Source organism: Equus quagga, chromosome 11, assembly GCF_021613505.1.
Source record: "Equus quagga isolate Etosha38 chromosome 11, UCLA_HA_Equagga_1.0, whole genome shotgun sequence".
Lineage (NCBI taxonomy): Eukaryota > Metazoa > Chordata > Mammalia > Perissodactyla > Equidae > Equus > Equus quagga.
The window spans coordinates 103,996,643-104,017,634 of NC_060277.1; the positions used below are offsets into that span (position 1 = coordinate 103,996,643).

At 50.0% G+C, this 20,992-nt stretch overlaps 1 protein-coding gene across 2 annotated transcripts in view; it reads right to left on the reverse strand.

The window, feature by feature from the left end:
• Positions 1–8,663: 8,663 nt before the first annotated feature.
• Positions 8,664–20,992, reverse strand: part of RGS9 (regulator of G protein signaling 9) — a 52,861-nt gene continuing 40,532 nt past the window's right edge. For both annotated transcript variants that reach the window (XM_046674303.1, XM_046674302.1), the window contains exons 16-18: positions 19,671–19,788; positions 10,594–11,078; positions 8,664–9,065 (exon numbers count right to left, since the gene is read on the reverse strand). In XM_046674303.1, coding sequence (XP_046530259.1) covers positions 8,915–9,065; positions 10,594–11,078; positions 19,671–19,788 — 754 coding nt within the window. In that variant the 3' untranslated portion in view covers positions 8,664–8,914. The remainder of the gene's footprint in view (positions 9,066–10,593; positions 11,079–19,670; positions 19,789–20,992) is intronic.

The window sequence follows — 20,992 nt, forward strand, 5'->3', positions numbered from 1 at the left end:
TTTGAGAAAGGAAACAAGACTTGAGTGCTCAGATTGAAGAAGCACCATCCAAGCAGGATACACACAAGCACATCCACACCCAGACACATTGCAAGGAAACTGCAGAACACTCAAGACAAAGACCAGTTCTTGGAAGCAAAATGAAGAAGAAAATCTATAAAGCAACAGCAATTGGGCTTCTCATCAGCAACAAGACAAGGCAGAAGAGGATGAAATAATGTCTGAAGTGCAGAGGGGGAATTACTCCCGATCTATCATTCTTTATTCAGCTATACAATCATTTAATAGTAATGATGAAAATAGTAATAGGGTACAATAGTTGCGAGGGTAAAATAAAGACATTTTCAAACAAAAGCTCAGTTTAATTCTCAAAGCCATCAATGAAAGAATCACTAAAGGATGCACTTCAGTACAAAGAAAATTGGATCTGGAAGGAGAAAGTGGGATCCTAGGGGCAATGATGAGCAAAGAGTTGGGTAAACAGGTAGCTGAAGTTAAACAAGCATTGACTATAATACACAGTAATAACGATCATAATGACTCACTTGGTTAAAACCATAATGATACTAATAATAACACTGAATGAAGGTCACCAAACTTTCGCCCTGGATCTAAGTCCCGTCAGCAGCCTCTTTATATGGCCCTTGTGCTAAGAATGGTTTTTATGGTTTTTTATTGTGGTAAAATATACATGGCATAAAACTTACTATTTTGACCATTCTTAAATGTACAGTTCAGTGACTTTAAGTATATTCACGATGTTGTACAACTATTACCACCATCCAGCTCCAGAACTTTTTTCATCTTCCCAAACCAAAACTCTGTACACATTAAACAATAATTCCCCGTTTCCCTTGCCCTTAGCCCCTGGCAGCCACTATTCTATTTTCTGTTTCCATAAATTTAGCTACTCTAGGGACCTCACGTAAGTGGGATCATACAGTATTTGTTCTTTGTGACTGGCTTATTTTACTTAGCATAATGTCTTCAAGGTTCGTCTGTGTACATTGTAGCATATGACAGAATTTCCTTCCTTTTTAAGGCTAAGTAATATTCCATTTATCGATACACCACATTTTGCTTATCCGTTCATCCATTTATGGACACTAGGTTGTTTCCACCTTTTGGTTACTATGAATAATGCTGCTATGAACATGAGTGTGGAAATATCTGTTCAAGTTCCTGCTTTTAATTCTTGGGTGTACACCAAGAAACTGAATTGCTGGATCATATGGTAATTCTGTTTTTAATTTTTGAGGAACAACCGTACATTTTCCATAGGGGCTGCCTATTTTACATTCCCACCAACAGTGCACAAGGGTTCCATTTCTCCACGTCCTCTCCAACACTTGTTGTTTTCTGGTTATTTTAATAGTAGCCATCCTAACTGGTGTGAAATGGTACCTCATTGTGGTTTTGCCTTTCTTTTACCTACCACTTAGTGATGCTGAGCATCTTTTCATATCCTTATTGTCTATTTGTATATCTTCCTTGGAGAAATGTCTATTCAAGGCCTTTGCCCATTTTCTAATTAGGTTGCAGGGTTTTTTTGTTATTGAGTTGTAGGAGTTCTTTATACATTCTAGATATTAGCCCCTTATCAGATACATAATAGGTTTTATATTTTTAATGTTTCTTATTTATTTATTTATCTATTTTTGAGGAAGATCTGCCCTGAGCTAACTACTGCCAGTCCTCCTCTTTTTTGCTGAGGAAGCCTGGCTCTGAGCTAACATCTGTGCCCATCTTCCTCTACTTTCTAAGTGGGATGCCTACCACAGCATGGCGTGCCAAGCGGTGCCATGTCCGCACCCGGGATTCGAACCGGCGAACCCCAGGCCGCTGAGAAGCGGAAGGACCACTGCGCCACTGGGCTGGCCCCTAATGTTTCTTTTTTAAAAAGAAGAATATGTGACAGAGGCCAAATGTAGCCTGCAAGGTCTGAAATATTTACTAACTGACACACATATATATGAAGAACGTGCGTTAGACTTCAGTTGGAGAGTTCCTAGCAGTTCTAAGTGGAGAGATCACATCTGTAAAATGAGGGTGGTGACGCTGTCTGCCCACAGCGATGTAGCCAGGATTAAACGCCAGCAGGAGTTCATGGAGAGTTCTTTGAATGTAAGCCTCTGAGCTGTGCTTGTCTGAATCCCTAACCCTCCAAGATCGGGAACTTCAGGACAAGGCCAATTCGTTGAGGAGGCGGAACAGGGGGTGCAAAAGCTGGTTAGAAGACAGACTATGAAAAAAGGTTTTCTTTCCAGAGGTTCAGAGACGAGACCTGCTGTAATTCTGCCCAGGACCAGCCCAGAATATGGCCTCGCTCATGTCAGTTGAATATCACTGCACCCCAGCACCCTTGTCTGGCATGCTGTGCTCATCTCTCCCTAAACGCTGTGGGGTCAGGGAGACAGAGGTGTTCTTCATGAACGTCAGGCTTCTCAAGGACACATCCTGTGCTGCTTTCCACATGCATTGTGGTCTCCAAGTTCACCACTGATCTACTGTCATCTTGGGGTGCCCATAGTGTCCCCACTGCAGCCAGTATCAGATCCACATCCACAGCATCCCATGTATGAGCCACACAGACATTCCACGCACACACAGAACAGGGGGTACACACATGGTCCCTGGTGCTGGCGTATGCACGTGTGTGTACACATACAACTCTGTGCACATGGGCAGGCTCCCTCCCCTCCTTACACATGGCTGCTGCTGCTAAGACCATGCCTATACCCCAACTCCGCATCCCTAATATACCCCTCCTACTCAGGGGCCTTTGAACATCCTTGTTCTACTTCTTGAGAAGAAAATAAGTATGCTCTTCCCTCAGTGCTCTGTCACATGGCCATACGCCAGTCCCTCCCAGCAGCGGAGAAGCTGAAAACTAGTTTTCTGATATCATTTATTTCCCCTGTGTATCACCCCACTCCGGCCTCTCTGGATGCCCCAGCCCTCCAGCCTCACCTGCTCCACAGAGGAGCTGACAAATCACTCAGTCTGAGGAGCAAAAGGTGGCTGAGGCTTGCTCAGTTTCCAGTCCTAGGAGTCAGATCTTGCCGCAAGGAGATGGCCCTCAAAGGGTGGGGTTCCACTGCTCGTGGTCTACAGGCGAGGGAAGGAATTTTCTTTCTGCAGTTTTTCCGCAGAGAGTCTCAACCCTCACCCAAGGCCATCAGGAACAGAGCAGCGGCCTCTCATCCCCATCAGGGCACAGCAGCCAGGAGAATCCTGCAGGGGCCCCAAGGCCAAGGGCAACGCAGGGAGGACAAGGCTGAGCAAGAGGCTTCTCTCTCATCGGCCTCCACCTTGGCCAGCTCCAGGGGCCCTGGGGCCAAGGACAGAAGGACAAAGTGCATAGGAGAGACCCAGTCCCTTCTGCTGCTCCCCAACCGCACCCCAGTCTGGCTTTGCAACCAGGAAAGTACCTCTCTCCAATCCCTCTCTGTTCTCAGCACAGGGCTAAGGGGAAATGCCCGTCGCTGCTCTTTGGGGATCCGTGAGCCTCGGACTCCCTCTTCTGGTGAAGTGTGAGGAGGAGACTGCACCCAGAGCAGAGGGCTGGGCCTCTGAGGCCAAGGTGAGCCCAGGCCCCATGTCCCCTCACCCTCTCCCCAGCTCACCTTCTGGCCACCCACGGTCCCTGGAGTACTTGGCCAGTACAGACTCCTTAAAGATCCTTCTTCTCTTTCCCAGCAAATAAGCAAGGGGCAGCAGTGTCCACTCTGAGAATCAATGAATTCACAGCCTCAGATAGGCCACCAAGGGTCCCCTCCCCAAAGGGCAAAGAGACAAAGGCCTTAGGACTCCTGGAGAAAGGAAATTGCTCTGCTTATAGATTTTCAAGAGAAAGAAAATAAGGACAATCCTGAAACTTTGACAAATGTAATGGGATGTTAAAATAGGATTCTTTCTGTCTCCATTTCTATAGTGGTCCCAAAGGCTAAGAATAAAACAGTAGGTACCAGCCACTTGTCAAGGTCAAAATGAGGTGCTGGACACACCAGTGGGACTAGCCTTGGCTATGGTCAGAAAGTCGTTCTTGCAATCCCACCTGTTGGGGAAGAGGTGCTTTGCCCTCTCTTAAGCTAAGTGAGGGGCCGTTCAGAGGGCTTGACTTGTGCTGCCAGAGTGAGAGGGAAAGAACTGGAGGAAGCTGAGGTCAGATGAGGCCACGAAGCAGAGAGGAGGGACAGAGGACAGGGCTGCCCTGTCGGGCCAAGGATGCCGGGGTCTGAAGGGGCTGCACAGGAGGGAGCTGGTCTGCAGCCATTTAAATCTTGCCCCACACAACAAGGGATGTGACCACAACCAGGATGTGGGCCATAGGATGCTCAAGGGCCAAGAGAGATCCTCACGTAGCCACTGCAGGAGACTCATGGTTCTTCTGACCAAGGAAGCTGAGGCCAGGAGGCCCCAAGAATCTAGGAAAACCTCCGTCTAAGTAAGAGCCAGCAGGGAAACCCCAGCGAGCACCATGAAGGTTGGTTTCTGTGTCAGTCAACTAAGAACTTACCTGGTTCTCCCACCCAGCCCTCCAGGAGCCAGAGGCTGCATGAGCGGGGAAGGAAGTCAAGAAGGGCAAGGCAGGGAAGAGGGAGGAAGCTGACCTCCTTCTCTCCATCGCCACCACTACAGGCGTCCCAGCCTGGGACAGTCCAAGCTGGAGGAGAGAAGGAACTTCACCTTTGGATGAGTTCCGAGTTTTGCTCATATGCTAACATCTAAACTCCATACAGAGCTAAATCGAGATGGTTCTTGTCACTGACACTGTTTGGAGGTTTTATTATCTGACAAGGACCAGAAAAGTTGTGGTTTCATCCAGGATTAGGAAAAGAAATAACTCACAATGTAGGTTTACAGGGAGAGCTGGAGGGGAAAATTAAAGTTGTTTTCTTCCTGCACCCTATAAAGTTCTGAACAGGCAAAGTTATATAAGTATCAGCTCATGTGATGTAGCCAGACCTGGTGGTCTAGAGGTTAAGATTGAGCATTCTCACTGCCGAGGCCCGGGTTCGTTTCCGGGTTCGTGGCCAGGGAACCACCCACTAGTCTGTTGGCTGACATACTGTGGCGGCTGCAAGTTGCTGTGATGCTGAAAGCTATGCCACCCCTATTTCAAATACCAGCAGGGTCACCCATGGTGGACAGGTTTCAGCAGAGCTTCCAGACTAAGACAGACTAGGAAGAAGGACCTGGCCACCCACTTCAGAAAAAAATTGGCCATGAAATTCCTATGGATAGCAGCCAAGTATATCTGATACAGCACTGGAAGGTGAGAGGATGACACAAAAAGACTGGCAGGCTTCCTTTCTGCTGTACACAGGGGCACTAGGAGTCGGAATCGACTCAACAGCACTAACAACGTGTAGCAGTTAAGTTCACAAGCTCTGCTCAGCAGCCCGGGGTTCCCCGGCTCAGACCCCAGGTGCAGACATACGCACCTCTCATCAAGCCATCCTGTGGCAGGCGTCCCACATATAAAATAGAGGAAGATGGGCATGGATGTTAGTTCAGGGCCAATCTTCCTCAGCAAAAAGAGGAGGATTGGTGGCAGATGTTAGCTCAGGGCTAATCTTCATCAAAAAAAAAAATTACGTATTTCCAAATAACCCTATGAAGAAGGTCCAGTTATCACCCCCAGTTCCCATTCCTCATCTGGGAACTTCTTGATTTCCTCATCAAGAAACTGTCCCAAGTCAGAAGGGACAGGGCAAGACTCGAGCATCCCGCAGCCCTACACTCCACCAGTGACCCATAAATCCGACTTCCCCAGCTTGCTTCGGAGCAATAATAGCGCTCCATGAGGAAATCAGCTTTACTCCCAGTACCTTGCTTGGGGGTTAGCAACTAGCAGGTATTTAGTGTGAATGACTGAAAAGCCACCCAATCATGGAATAGAGCACAGCTACATTTTATAGATATTTACCAACTATTTGGCCAAACAAAAATTAATCAGCCACTGCTGTCTTCTTGTGCCCCATCTCCTATATTCTCTCTTTTTCCATCCTACTTTCCATTCCCTGCCAAAACTGTACAGTAGTTACAGTGTGGGAGAGACAAAGTGTCTGCCAATATCCATTCTCCCCATCTTCCTTCCTACTGTTAGAACCTCCAGAAGTTTAGCTATTCACAAGCTGTCCTAATTAGAGACTACATTTCCCAGGCTCCTTTGCAGCTAGGTGTGGCCATGTGACCCTGTGCAGACCAATGGGATGTGAGTGAAAATGGCACAAACTACTTCCAGGTTATGAACTTAAGAAACTGCCTTCCCACCACTTCCTCTTTTCCCATTGTCTCCCTGGGCATGTACATGGACATGGGGATGCTGAACCAGCTTCATTGCCACTCCAGTCTGGACACTGGATCACCACCCAGGGCAGTGTTTCTCAACCTTGCCTGGACATTGGAATCATCTGGGAAAGACTCTTAAAAATCCAGATGCCAGGGCTCTCCCTCCAGAGATTCTGACATGATTGGACCAGGTGTGGCCTGGGCATTGGGATTTTTCAAGGTTCCCCAGCAGATTCTAGTGTCCACCCGAGATGGAGAGTCATCATACTGGTGACCAGGGGCAGAGTGGAGCACGAAGATAAAAAAGTATTGGTTCCTGGATTTCTTCTCCTCCCTAGACTCCAGTCTCCCTGCACTGCCTCCTGCCTTTGGACAATTATGTGACAGAGGCAGTAACTCCTTCATGTCCGAACCACTTCCTTCTGGGGTCTCTTTGTTACTGCGCTTCAACCTGGATCTTACCTAATCCAATCAGTGGATCCTGCAGCCTTCAGTCATTGATGCTGGGGATCCACATGGTCTTCTTTTCTCTTTAGAACCCTGGGGGCCTTGGGAGTGGAGCCCCAGAAACACCAGCATGCAAGTCCAGGGTTGAGATTCTCCTTATTTCCAGACACACAGACTCTGGTAGTCTAAGGGTCTGGATTGCTTTGCCTTTAACCTCATTTTAGACCAGCTTTGCAATAAAGACATCAAATTAATTGGCCCACTCACCTTCCAAGAACGAGCTGGCCTATTTCACTTACACTCCAGGAGAAAAGTTTCCTTATCCTGGATGAGTGAGTGACTCTTTTATGAGCCCAATGGAGCGGACTCTATAGAATCTAAAATGAGATGCTCTTTCAGCAGTGAAGCATCTGTTTTTCCCTGCAGGGCCAGCAAGTCCAGCTTTCGGCCACGCACCTACCCACCATTCATCTTGAGGAGCGCGCAGAGACGACTCAGCAGCCCCAGTGTTTATGGGCTAATAAGGTAAGTTGTCCAAGGTGAAAAGCAAATGAGAGGCCCTTATCTACTAATTGAATTCTGATGAAGCTGAGGGTTAGAGGGAGGGGCATAATGAGTAGTTTGGCAAACCATTTGAATTTTTTTCCTATGAGGACTTTCCATGCAACTTTTAACAAATATTTTATTCACCAGGTAGCCCTTAATCTCAACCCACTGCCAATCCAGTTATGATCCCAGCAGGACTCTTTGGGGCAACACTTCAGGATTTGGGGCAGAAACCTCAATGAGAAGGGTCACGTGCCCAGCAGCACAGGGCATCTCTCAACAGGGCACCAGGGTTTCTCAACAGTGGCACTGATCCTTTGAACCGGATAATCTTTAGTTGTGGAGGGGACAGGGGCTGTCCTGCACATTGTACAGGATGAAAGTCCCCTGGCCTCTACCCACCACATGTAGGGAGCACTCCCTGCCCCAATCTGGACAACCAAAAATGTCTCCAACATTGCTTAATGTCCCCTGGGGGAAAAGTTGTCCCCGAGTTGAGAACCACTGCTCTAGATGAATACCATGAGGCAAGGAGTCTTCCCACACCTGCACCCCCCGGGTCTAGCACAGTGCCTGGCACATAGTAGGGGCTCAGTAAACGCTTGTTGAGTGAATAACTGGAGAAGAGGTGGGAGGGGTGCACTGAGGGTCAGACCTCCAGAAGTGCCTACTGGGTGGGTGCAGTGGACATGAAAATGCCCACTCGACCTCCTGCTACAAGGAGCATATGGACTGACGGCCACCAGCACGTCCATGCCAAGGCCAGTCTTCCCAGAGGCACTCCCAGGCAATGACCTTGGACATGTAGGTACTATTGCAGAACGATTCCCATAAGACACAGGACCCCTCCAACGGTGACTTTGGCTCAAGGACACTCCAGGAGGCTGGCCAAAAACTTTCTTGGAACTGTGCTGCCATCTGAGACTCTCCCTGCCCATCCCTCCTTCCCCAGAGGTCAGCCCTGCACCTGCATGGTCTGAAAGCCCTCGCCCCTTCTCCAGCGCTCTCCCTTTGTCCTTCACAGGCGTTTCCCCTAACAAATCCTTTGCCTGTCTAATCCCGTCTTGGTGTTTGCTTCTTGGTGGATCTGAACAACACACTTGGCATTCTAGAAAGATGAATTTCCCCAGCTCCCCCTTCCTGCATGATGCCACACCCTGGGGCACCCCCTGGGGAGCTCCATTGATAGAGGTGCCATGCACAAACCAATTTAGACAGGGAAGAAATTCTTGGAAGTGACTCAATGTCCCTTTGCCAAGAAAACCAAAGAAGACATGGGTTTAACCCACAAATAATAGCTCATAAATAACTAATAATACCAGACATACACTAACATTCCAATCCAAGAGACTCTTGCAAGTTCACCTTTTATGGGTTTTAAGGCAGCAAGGAAAGTCCTCTGGTCCACATGCCTGTCTTCTGCCCAAGGGAGGAAAGGTCAGGAGGAAGGGAAGGAGTCGGCCACTGGGAGCCCAGCCAGAGTACTCTTCCCCATAATCCACCCCATCTTGTCTCTCCGGCCCCCAAATATGATCTTAATGCACTTCGGTTCGAGAGCAAGCGTGTCGCGTGGCCCCATCTGGTGGAGTCTACTGGGAGCATCTTCTTGGTTCAAGGCCTGGGCTCAGCCAGCTTTCCCCTCGGCCAGGATCTCCCAGGGGCAGATGACCTCCTTTTCTATGGCCTGGTCACCTGAATCTCCTGTCCCGGTGTCCTCTGTGTCCATCAGGCAGGTCCCGCTCTCGGTAGGCACGTCCATTTTGATCTGGAAAAAGCTTCAGGCACAAAAGGAAAGCAAGTATGTGGGGACAGAGGGACACCGAATCCCCAGCTTGCCCTGACATCCCTGGAGAAGAGCAGCCCGCAGGTGCATTTGCTAAAAGCTGTGTGTGCAGCGACTGGCTCAGCGGATCCCTTTTATTGGGGTAGAAGGGGACTCATGTTTTCATGCTGAATTTAGGATAATTCAGAAGGTGATTTCTTTTCATTTTCGAGAGGCTTGAATTTTTATGATTTTGATGAATTTGGGATGTTCCTACAGGACATGTCAGTACTTAATCCTCAACCCTTTTAAACTGCCTTCTGATGAAGTGGCGGCCCTTGAGAAAAGAGCCTTTTAGAAGCCCCAAGCCCATGTGTGTGGCATGACAGTGGCTGCAAATCTAGAACATTCCCTCAGCAAGGTTAGTTGGGAAGAATCAATAGACATGCTCACCTCGGTTCTGACCCCCTCCTACCCTCCCCCGACTGACACAGGCAGGAGCAGGTCATAACCTCTGCTCCTGGCTGTTCCCACAAGCACACTGCACAGCAGAGACCATGGATGCTTGGGTTTCCATGGCAACCTAAGGACGCCTTCCTTCTCCAAGACCAGGCAGGCCAAACCCAGGAGCATGTTGATGGGTCCAGGGGTGCCCTGACTGTCTCCCCAAAAAACAAATAAAGGGTGGACTGATTCTCTGTTTTGCACTGTCTACAGCTTCTCTTTCTGTCACTGGTCCAGGAGTTACCAAGCACCCCTCGGAGCCTCTGTTTTGCCCCCAGGGAGCTGTCTCAGGGCACCTGGGGTTCCCAGAGGTCAGGCTTGCAGCCCCACCCAAAAGGAAGGTAGCGGGGCCTCCCCTCGGCAGAGACTGGGCACTGTTGTTTTCCCAGAAACCACTGCAGGAGCAAGGACCCCGCATACCCCTCTGAGAGTCTGTGCAGGTGAATGCAGGAGCGGGGAGGGCAAGGCGAGGGCACCTAAGGCAGGGGAGGGGACCCCCCCCAGAACATGCCCCGTGCCTCTCACCACCTGTGGCTCCCTCTGCTGCTACTGACCCCGCCTGCCCTTGAACAGTGCAATGGGTTCATTAAACGAATGTCCTCGGGGTGGGCAGGGTGGGCGGAAGAGCATAGCAGGAAAAAAAAGGTGGAAAAGAAAGACATTCATTCCTTCTCCTCTTTCTCAGGAAGACAGGGGAGGACAACACTGAGTTTCTGGAAGCAGTCCTGTGGCCAAGGGGTTTAAACAGCCTATTTGTGGTGTCTGCTAGCCCAGAATCCTCCTCCTTACCCAGCCCCCCAGCCCCAAGCTGTAGGCCATGCTCACACCACAGACCTCAGTGCACACCATAGACATACATGCATGAACACACACACACACAACACACAGGCATGTGTGCACACATGCACACACCACAGATATAACATGCACACACCACGGACGTACAAGCACACACAGACATACGTGCACATGGACACACTCAGAGACGTACGTGCACAAACACATACACCCACAGCACAAGCCCTTCTGGTTCTTACTTGGCTACTCTCCTGGATTTCAGCCGGGGTAGCTGCTGGCCCACGTCCCCCAGGGGCTGCACCTTCCCGTGGGACACAGGGGGGCACTTGGGTGAGAGCCTGGCAAAGCCTGGTGAAGCTAAACAGCCTCGTCTCAGAAACCTGCTCAAGGACAGTGCCATGCGGGCCTTGGGAGGGGCCCTGGAAGGGGGCCGAGGCTGGGAGTGGTCAGGGGCGGCCCCGCTTCTCTTGGCGTCAGGGGGCCCACCGTGGGCCCTGGATCCGCTGGCCTCCCCCTGCTGCTCCGCACCCGAAGAGCTCTCCAAGGCCACTTGAATGGGCGATGGGCAGACGGTGCTGCTGGGCCGCCGGATGAAGCGGCCGGGCGAGGGGAAGGGCCTCCTGGGGGAGCGGTAGGAGGGGGAGAAGGGGCTAGAAGGAGAGGGGGGCACGCAGGTCCCGGTGTACACGGCCAGGTGGGGGCTGGGAGCAGTGTGCTGGCCCGGCTGCAGAGAGGGAAAGAGAGGGCTCAGAGTGAGTTGTGCGGCTGGCCGATGGGGCCCGTGGGCTGCCCTCTGCTAACTTGACCCCTTCCAGAGCCCAGGCACAGGCCTGGAATGGCTGCCTGCTAGGGAGTTGGGAAGGGTGCCTCAAGCCACGTAGGACAATGGCACAGTCACACAGAGGCCTCCTGCCAAGGGGCCTGCCTGTCCCCAAGCCCTAGGCAGTCCCCAGAGCTAGGCAGTTGCATCCCAGGGCACAGACTGACCTTCTTCTGGGCCTAGGATGCTGGGGTGTGGCCAGGTTGAATTTCCAGTCACCCCTCAGCTCCAGTCCCCCAATGAGCAATGGCTCATTAGTAACTGCTACATGCCATCTCACCCCTTCTCTGTCCTTGGTTCCCAAACTAAGGACCGGAGGTATTTAAACACTTCTAACAGAGCGGTAGAGGTGGCACAAGAAGTCCCAGCTCGTGCCTTGCTGACTCTTCCAGGCCTGAGACCACCCACCTTGTCCCGAACCCCGACCCACGACCACAGCAACCATGCTTTGGGGATGATCTAGGCTCAGCACTTTCCCATGTCTTCCATGGGCAGAGCAGGAGGGCCGGGAAGAAAGGCTGAGTATGGAACCTGGACATGCCGGGAGGAGGAAACAGGAAATATGGGACAAGGACTTCACTGGCTGGAGCAAGGGGAATATCTCCACCTCCCCGGGCCGCCATGGCCCCAGAGTCTGGGAGCACTGGGGCAGGAGCATGGGATCAGGCATGGCTTCAGCCCAAGGAGCCCGGGAGACCTGTGTGCGAGCTGACAGAGAAAGTTAAAATTGGAATTTTCGGGAAGGCTCTCTGCTGTCACCTCTCTTCCCTTCACAGAGTGCACGGACCCATCGGCCAGGTTTGTTGTGTCCCCTCCTATAGGCCTGCTGTGGCCACACGCCACATCAAAGCCCAGCATGACCAGAGCTGGAGGATGTGCTCGTCCTGGAGAGGAGGCGGACCCCCTGGGGTAGTTGCACCAAGACTGCCTCCAAGAGAGAATTGGAAATGACTTCAGGGAAGAACAAACCCTCTTTGAAACTGCCACAGCACATGGACGTCTTATATACAGGGACTTGCCTGGCCCCAGGACCTGGGCACTGCCCTGGGGCCAGAGGAGGGCAGCTGAGAGCTGAGCTGGAGGCCACTTGCTTCTGTGGAGTGTGGCCCAGTTTCCAGGTTACCTGTGTGTGCCAGTCCCAACCTGATGAGAAAAGGACGGGCACATCCAAGAATGGCTTTTGGAGAAAAAGAAAGGCCAGGAGGCCACAGAGGGCTTTGCCATGGGGGCAGTGGGGTGACCTCCATTCTCTCCCACCAGCTCTCTGAAGTTCAAGCAAGATTTCAACCTGAAACAGCATTTCAGAGCCACTGATTCTGTTCCACTGCTCAGACATCCACAGGCCGACAAATGAGAGGCAAGGAACAGGCCTGGGGCCACTGGGTTATTATACTAATCGTAATTATTATTATTGTTAATATGCAGTGAGAACTCAGCAAACGCGAGGTTCTGGGCTGAGCACTTTACAAGGATTATCACATTTACTTCCCCAAGCTGCTCAGCAAGGCAGTTAACCGCTATTATGCCCATTTTACAGATGAGGAAGCTAATGCTTTGAGAAGCCGAGCCCCAAGGACACGCTGCTGGGAACGGTGTGACAAGCTTTGAAAGCAGGCTCGCTGATTTCACAGTGTGCACACGTAACCGCTAGCTGGACGTCTTGGTGTGGCCTGAAGATCAGCGCATCAGAATCACCCAGGGTGCCCATTACAAATGCAGATCCGGGCCCCACCGCAGACCCACTGAAGGAGAATCTCAGGGGGTGCGACTCAGGGAAGCATCTTCTAACCAGCACCAGAGGTCATTGCTTTGTTATTATGTTATCATTATGCCCGGTAAGTTTGTGGAGCTCTGCTCGATGTTTCTAGTGCCGCCCTTCCATAGGGACAGGTGTCTCCACTTAGGACACAGTCTGCAAAGAAGAATAACAATAGGGGTGAAGGCTGGGCCCTGTCTAAGGGTTTTGGAGACAATTATTAGGTGAAAGAGTATGGCCTATCATTTACTAAGCGTCTACTATGTGCTAGGTACTCTACAAACCTATAACTGCCCCATTTTAGAGATCAGAACATTGTGGTCCAGAGGGGCTCATTACCCTCCCAGGCTCTCACAGCCAATTAGTGACTGTGGTATACTGAATCCCAAGATTCCCGCCCGCGTCCTTCAGTAAGGGTGTGAACGGTAAGTGTCATGCAATAGTCACTCCCATGGTCAGGCTACGTCACATGGCTTAAGATGACTTTAAAGGATCATTCAGGTGAGCCTGACCTCATCATATGAACCCTTCGAATCCAAGTCTAGAGGCCAGAGACAGAAATCAGAGAGGTTTGAAGCGTGACGGGAATTCAACGTGGGAGAAATTCCCCATCATTGGCTTTGAAGATGGAGGAAGCCCATGTGGGAAGGAATCCAAACAGCTTCTAGGAGCTGAGAGCAGCTCTCTGCCAACAGCCAGCAAAAAATGCAGCCGTCAGTCCCACATGATAACCAGATCCTACTGACAACCCGAATGAGCTTGGAAGCACACTGTTCCAAGAGCCTCCAGAGAGGAAGGTGAGCAGCCTGGCAACACCTGGAGCGTGCCACCCTGAGCAGACAACCCAGCCACATCCCCCTGGCCAGCCGGGAGCTAATAAATGGTGGTTGTTTGTGCTGATTTGTTACTGGCAATAGATTACTATGGTGACCACATGAGAATCTGATCCCAGGTCTGGGTAACCCAAAAGCCCTCGCTTTTTCTACTGATCCGTATTACCATCCTTTTGCCTATGGGGTTTAGATAGGACTTGGGGTCCTGGAAAGTGGGCCAAAACACCAAAACTAGGAAATAGGCTTTGTTAAGAGAGAGAGAGAGGCATCAAAGTTCTCCTCCTTTGACAAACTGACTGACACCCTCACCCCCAGTTCATTAACTGAATCCCACTTACTCAGACTTGGTGATAAACTCGTTATAATCCCCACTTCACAGGTAAGAAAACTGAGGCTCATGCAGATAATGCAACTTGACCAAGATCATACCGCTTATGACAGGACAAGCCACTCCACATACCCCCACCTGGTTCTGTGCCCTCCTCCCCACCCCACTCCTCCCCCAGCACCTTCTGTTTTCCGGGATGAATGACAGGACAGGTAAGGAAAGTGGCCACTGTCCTACTTTACTTACCTGCCCGAGAAGGTCGTTTCTTCTGGGCAAATAGTCATTAGCCCCGTTGGCCCTGGACACTCTAAGCAGGATGTCTTTTCCACCTGCTCCCACCAGAACCTTGGCCCCTCCCACCATGACTTTGGCCCCTCCTCTAGACTCCAGGGGCTTGTGCTCAGAGACCCAGCATCTCTAGCCCATAGCACAGCCACCATTGGTGTGAGGCAGCAGAGCAATGGCATGCAAGGCACATGGTGAAGAAAGGTGACACGACAGAGACACAGCGAAGGAGAGCTTGGTTTGGTTTGGTTTGTGCCACTGTTTTATTATGCAAGGGAACCAAGAGAAGGGGGAAGGAGCATGAAATGGAGCAGGTACATTGACATGAGGATACAATCACAGGCTTTTTAATGAAAGGCCAAGCAGATGGTACAAAGAGATGCAACTCACTTTCTGTCCAGAAACTGGCTGAGAATTTGAAGGCAACCCCATGGCCACCTGAACTCCCACTTCCTGGGAGCAGGCAGGTGAGAAGAGGGCCACATCCAGGTGTAGCATGCTGTGTGCACGGTGTCCCTTCCAGTTCATTCTCAGTCTCCCTTTCCCCCCGTTCCCAAAAGCAAATGAGCAAAGTGGGCCTCATGGAGAAAAATCCTCACGGGTGAACACATCATTGTCCTACCAGTCATCCCATTTGTCCCAGCCCCACACAAGACCTTCCCAGTCAGAAGTGACCCTTACATCAGCCATGAAATTCAAGACCAAAGGACCAACCAGTCACCTCACTGTTACTGTTCAGCCCTCTCACAGGAGCTGCAAACAGAGGACATGACATTAGCTCCCGGTCCTCCTCCTCTCAAATATCTCTTAATGGTCCCTGGAGAACTGGGAGGGCCACACTACAAGACTCTGAGAGAGAAAAGAAGTAAATGGTCAACAATGATGTAAATACATCTCAGATAATGCCCTACATAATAAAGAATAACACATCACTGTATTGGACAACACTGACAGATGCAAGACAGCACAAGCTTACTCTAAGACCACGAAACTTCTGGGAATGCTGCTGCTGCTGGTGATAATGATGGTGATGACAATAATGATGGGAGTAGTGGTGACAATGATGGTGATGACAATGGTGCTGCTGCTGCTGATGGTGGTAAAGATGATGATGATGGTGATGGTGAGGATGAGGTTGCTCAGGATGATGGTGAGGATGATGATGATGACAGTGATGACAGTATTGATAATGGGGATGATGGTGCTGCTGACGGCCTTGATGATGACCGTGATGGTGAGGGTAAGGATGATGGTGATGGTGATGTTATGGTGATAATGGTTATGATGATGATAATAGCAGCTAGCATTTATTGAGCACTTATTATATGCCAGGCATTGTCCAAAGTACTCAACTTGCATTTTCTTGTCCTGAGCCCTTGTACCTCCACTCAACTCTCAACAACAAATGCAGTCTTTTCTCTAAAAGCCAAGCTTGAAAATGAAATTCTACAAAGGAAATCCTGGTGGCTTATAGCATTACTTATTTCCTAGCATAAGTTATACAAGAACGTGGGTAGAGAGACTCAAGCTGTTTAAAATTTGACATTAAGGAATTAAGATAGTGCCTAAACATGACATAATAGAGAATATCATAATGATTTCAATATATCAATAACACTGTCCAAATAAGAACTATTTTTGATGCTATTTGAGACTCAAATAGGCCCTGTGGGGCTACTGTTATATTTGATGCACAGAAACGAAGCTAGCGGGAGCAGCTGCCACTTGCTCGAGTCTAGCAGCAGACACTCTTACAAAACCTCAAACCTGGGTAGAACCTGTGGCTCCTTTACTACCCCACATGAGCATTTCCTGGTGGATTCCCTCGATCCCCCAGGCCAAACCATTCTCTCCCACCCCTGTGGTCTTCTAACACGTTGGACACCAGCCAGCCTCGACTGCATTCTGCCTCTTGTTACTCCCATTTGCATCTACGCACCCATGTCAGCCCCTTGTGAGCAGTGAACATCTTGTCCATTTTTGTATTTGCCTTAGCACCCACCAATGGTTCTTACACAAAACAGGTGTTTCAAATACATTTGTGAAATGTAACTGTTGCCATCCAGGAGTGAAGCCATTTATCATCTACCTTCCTGTAGATGCATAATGTTGAAACACTTATTCACCCATTCATCCAATAAAGAATAACGACCTACATTGTTTACATGCCTGCATCTCTCATTAGATGGTGGGATCCTTGAGTGTCTGACATTGAGAAGGTTTCCAACAACATATGTATCTGACTAGTATGTGTCTGACACAGAGTACCTGGTAGTCTATTGGAGGACAAGAGACATGTGAAGGAAACACATCTCACACGTGGGGAGTGGGATGGGGGATGGTTGAGTCAAAGATGAACAAGACATACCATGTAACCTGGAGGATTCCACACCCCCACGATCCTCACCACCATTTTGCTACATGTGTAATCTCAGCTCATATGGGGTAACTAGAAGGGAGAGCAAATATCTCTGGTTTCATACTTCTCAAACTTTCCCACGAAAGTAGGACAAACAGTACAAGAGTCGGGTAAACATGCTTCCCAGGAGTCTGAGGGCAAAACCTGAACCTGTCACAGTCACACATGAAATGTCTTTGATGTCTCAAATTTTATCTTAAAAAATTCATGTACATTTTGCATCTAACTCATAATATATTCATGATTATTTTAATGTGACATTTTTTAAATTACCTAACTTTCCACCCACTCCAAATCTTCAAGTAAAATTGATGCCTCAGGCTGGGCACCCTCCTTGAATTCACAAAGCACGTTCTAAGAAGCATAGATCTGGTCCCCACCCCTCATTCCACAAATCAGGAAGCAGAGAGGTGAAGTGACTTGATGAAGACCACATGGCTAGTGGGAGAACCAGGACCGGAGCCCGAGAGGCCTCCTCCAAATCCAGGGCTGTTTCCATCCATCCATCCATCCATCCATTCATCCATTCATGTAATACACATTTATGCAGAATCCTCCAGGACTCAGGCATTAGACTTCCAGTGGTGAGTGAGACAGATATGGTCCCTCCCCTCCTGTCACTCAGTTTACAATGGCTCATTACCTGAAATTTCTGCTTGGGGCGCCCTCCCTGAGTTGGAGGACTCCCATATTCTTCAAAAGAGAGATAAACAAGCTATATCTCTAGTTTCTCTTTCAGACTGTAAACCAGTCTATGAGTAGGGAAAATGGAGAGTAATGGAATAATTTTGCTAACATGAAACCAAGAGCCACAAACTCCTTACAATGGCCTAGAAAGTCCTCGATGACCTGGCCCTGCCGAACTCTCTAACCTCATCTCGTACCATTTCCCCCTTGTCCACCAGACTCCTCTCACCTGGCCTTTCAGTTCATTCTGAGCCATTTCCCACCACTGGGCCTTTGCCCATGCAGTCCCCTCTGCTTGGAAAGCTCTCCCTGCCTAGCCACATCCTTTGTATGGCCAACTCTTTCTCATCCTCTGCTTATCTGTCACCACCTCAGAGAGGCCTCCTTAGTCTATACACCCCCACCTTCCCTATCATAGTACCACATCCGTTTCCTTTATAACACATTCTACAGGCTTTATCATATATTTGTGTTGTTGATTGCAATGATGGCCTCAATTCTTCACATACCACGCCCCCCCCCGCCCGCCCACATCTCCATGTCTTCTGTCATGAGACTTTGAAACTTCTCTCACTAAAGAGATAAGGTCTATTTCCCCACGCCTTGATTCGAGGCTAGCTTTGTGACTTGCTTTGGCCAACAAAATGAGGTGGAAGAGACCACGGGCCAGTTCCAAGCCTACCCGTCAAGAACCTTATGTGTTTCTACTCACTCCTTTGCAGTTCTGCCATCACCATAGGATCATGTGTAGGCTAGGCTGTTGGAGAACGAGAGACACAGGAACCACAGCAGAATCATCCCACTCATCCCAGCCTAGGCCACTGCAGATCAACCCCCAAGCATGGGAGGGAGCCCCACCGGGATCAACAGAGCCACATGGATGGCCCTGCACACCTAAGCAATAGACACTTATTATTGTATGCCACGCTAGTTGTGTGGTTGTTTGTTACAAGCAACAGCTACATGATATAGCTGGCTTCATTACTTTTTGTCAGTCCTAGACTATAAGCTCCATGAGACAGGGACCACATCTATTTTATTCACTGATGCCTGGCACATAGGATGTAAATGTGTTGAATGAGGGAGTCTTCTTGCGCAAGGTCCGTCCCTGGCTCATCGACTTGTTCTATCTCCTTCACATTCTTACACAGGCATAGAAGGAAAAGCTAACTTCAAGAATTACCTCATAGGCCTCCCAAGGTCAGAGTTCAACCTGTCCTCCCCCAACCCCGGACCACAGGGCTGGCCTGGTCTACAGCTACAGAGCAGAGAAGCGCCAACATTTAGAAAACATCCCAGAGAGTGTTATCTTTGACTCTGATTCATCTTGAAAATGTCACAGATATCGACCATCCCTCCTCCCGTGAATGAAGACATCAGTGCCTTTGTCCTTGACCCAAAGTGATGCTTCTCAGAAGGCCACTTCACCTTGACCGTTCTGGAGGCCTCAGGCCTGAGTCATTCATTCCTATAAGCTCCCTATCGCCCCAGCATGAATAAGAGGATGAGGAGACGAGATGGAAGGAGAGAGCCCACCAGCCCTCAATACCTGTGACTAAGAACAAGCTGAAACGAAAATGTCTCAGCAGGGCCTTTCCAGGCAGCGGCGACCAAGGAGTCCGGGGGAAGGGCATCTTTAGGGAAACCCTGCAACTCGCCCCCACAGGATCTCAGACTGCTTTAGAAGCAGAGTCTAAACCGCAGCGATGGGATGAGGAGCTTCAGTAAGCTATTTTAAACAAACACCTGAAACAACTACGCCTCGGGGGTGGGGAGAGGCCTTCTCTTTAATTTTCCAAAGCAAATGGTGGCACACAAGGCAGCCTGTTCTCTCTACAGTTGTCACTACAAGAACTCCCAAAGGTAAGACAGGTGTCACACAGCAACTGAGTCAGGTGACCTCCCCCCACCATTGCCGACCGTGTCCGTTGGTGAGTTAGCGGGAAAACCAGCACTAGTTGCTGTGGTATTGGGAAGTCTGCCATGACGGGGGTCAGAGGAAGATGGGATGAACCTGGCTACCCCACCGCCCCACTAATGGGGAAGGGAATCCTCTAGACTCTGACTCTGCCTTTCTTTGTCTGCCTCTCCCAAGTGCACACCCCACCCCACCCCGCCCAGAATCGCAGATTTATTTAGGAGGCAGCTCTCTTTTGAGTTGGCTCCTACGGTCCAGCTTGCTCATGACCTGGGTGATGTCCACCGTAGTGGCTGCTTCTCGAGCCTTGGCTTCTTCCTCCAGCTGCCTCAGGATGACAGGGCTCGGGCTGGAGCGCAGGTGCCGCCGCATAAATGGGAGGCCGGAGCTGGAAGGAAGGACAGGATCGGCAGTTGGCGGAAAGCTACACTGCTTGCCCAACAATGACACTGTAACACCTGGTGGGAGGCAGGGCTGGAAGGCCAGAATCGGGACTTGTTCCCTCTTTCTCCCGTGAACCTCAAGTGGGGTCCTCATACGCATGTCCAACCTCAGCTCTTTTCTCCCCCACCTTGGAGGATGGGCCCACAGCAAGTCCCAACTGCCATCAGATTTTAGGCTAGGCACAGGAAGCTGCTTGGATGATGACGATTACAGACATACCTTCTACAATGTTTAGAAATCAATTTGTCATCTTAACTTCCTATAGGCTCTTCCTGAAAGAAGGGGCGAGAAAGGTTAGGGTACTGGAAGCCCAGAGTTCTTGCATCAGGGGAGAGTTGGAGCATTTGTTTTCAAAAGCCAAGGTTCTGAGAAGGAGGGAGAGAGCTGGGCTGTCCAAGATGGCCAGGCTCAATGAGCACAGAAAGGGGGGAAGAGCCTGAGGGTTGGTGAGTTGGTGGTACTGTGTGCATGTACCGGATAAGTCAGAACCTTCTACAGAAGCCAAACATGGATTCCTGGGACCAAACTCTCTCTATCATGGCCTTGGGGGTTAGGACAAGCTCCAGGTGAGTGAATGATACAGGTGATGGTGAGCAGCCAGGCCACCCACAGGTTTGGAAAACAAGCATTTCAGCAGCAATGGTAGACTTAAAACCCAGGAAGTCCCCATATTTCTGGACAACATAAGGCCCTAGAAGTCTAGGGAGGAAGAAGGCTCCCCGACAGTATGTCATGCTGGATTTTGGGTCTCCCAACAGCCCTGCCAAGTGGGGGGAGGGAAGGGGGCTTGGAGCTCAATTTAATTTGTTCTGGAAAAATTAAGTTTTATACATTGCCTTATATCTGCAAGCCATGGAACAAACCCACCCCCACTGCAATACCCATGTGTTTACAGGCCAGGTTTCACACTTCACAAAAGCATTCACACGTGCATTCTCAATCACAGTAGCAGTGACATTGCCAGACCTCAATCCCCACCCCAAAGCCAGCGCTGCCCCTGTGGTCTAGCGCCAGCACAGCACTCAAAGCCCCCGGGGTGCCTGGGAGAAGATCCCGGCTGATTTCTCAGGTCTGCCCCAACTGATCTGGAGAGAGGAGTACGAGACTGCCCTCCCTTCCCCCTACTTTCTGGCAGGACTTACGGAGCT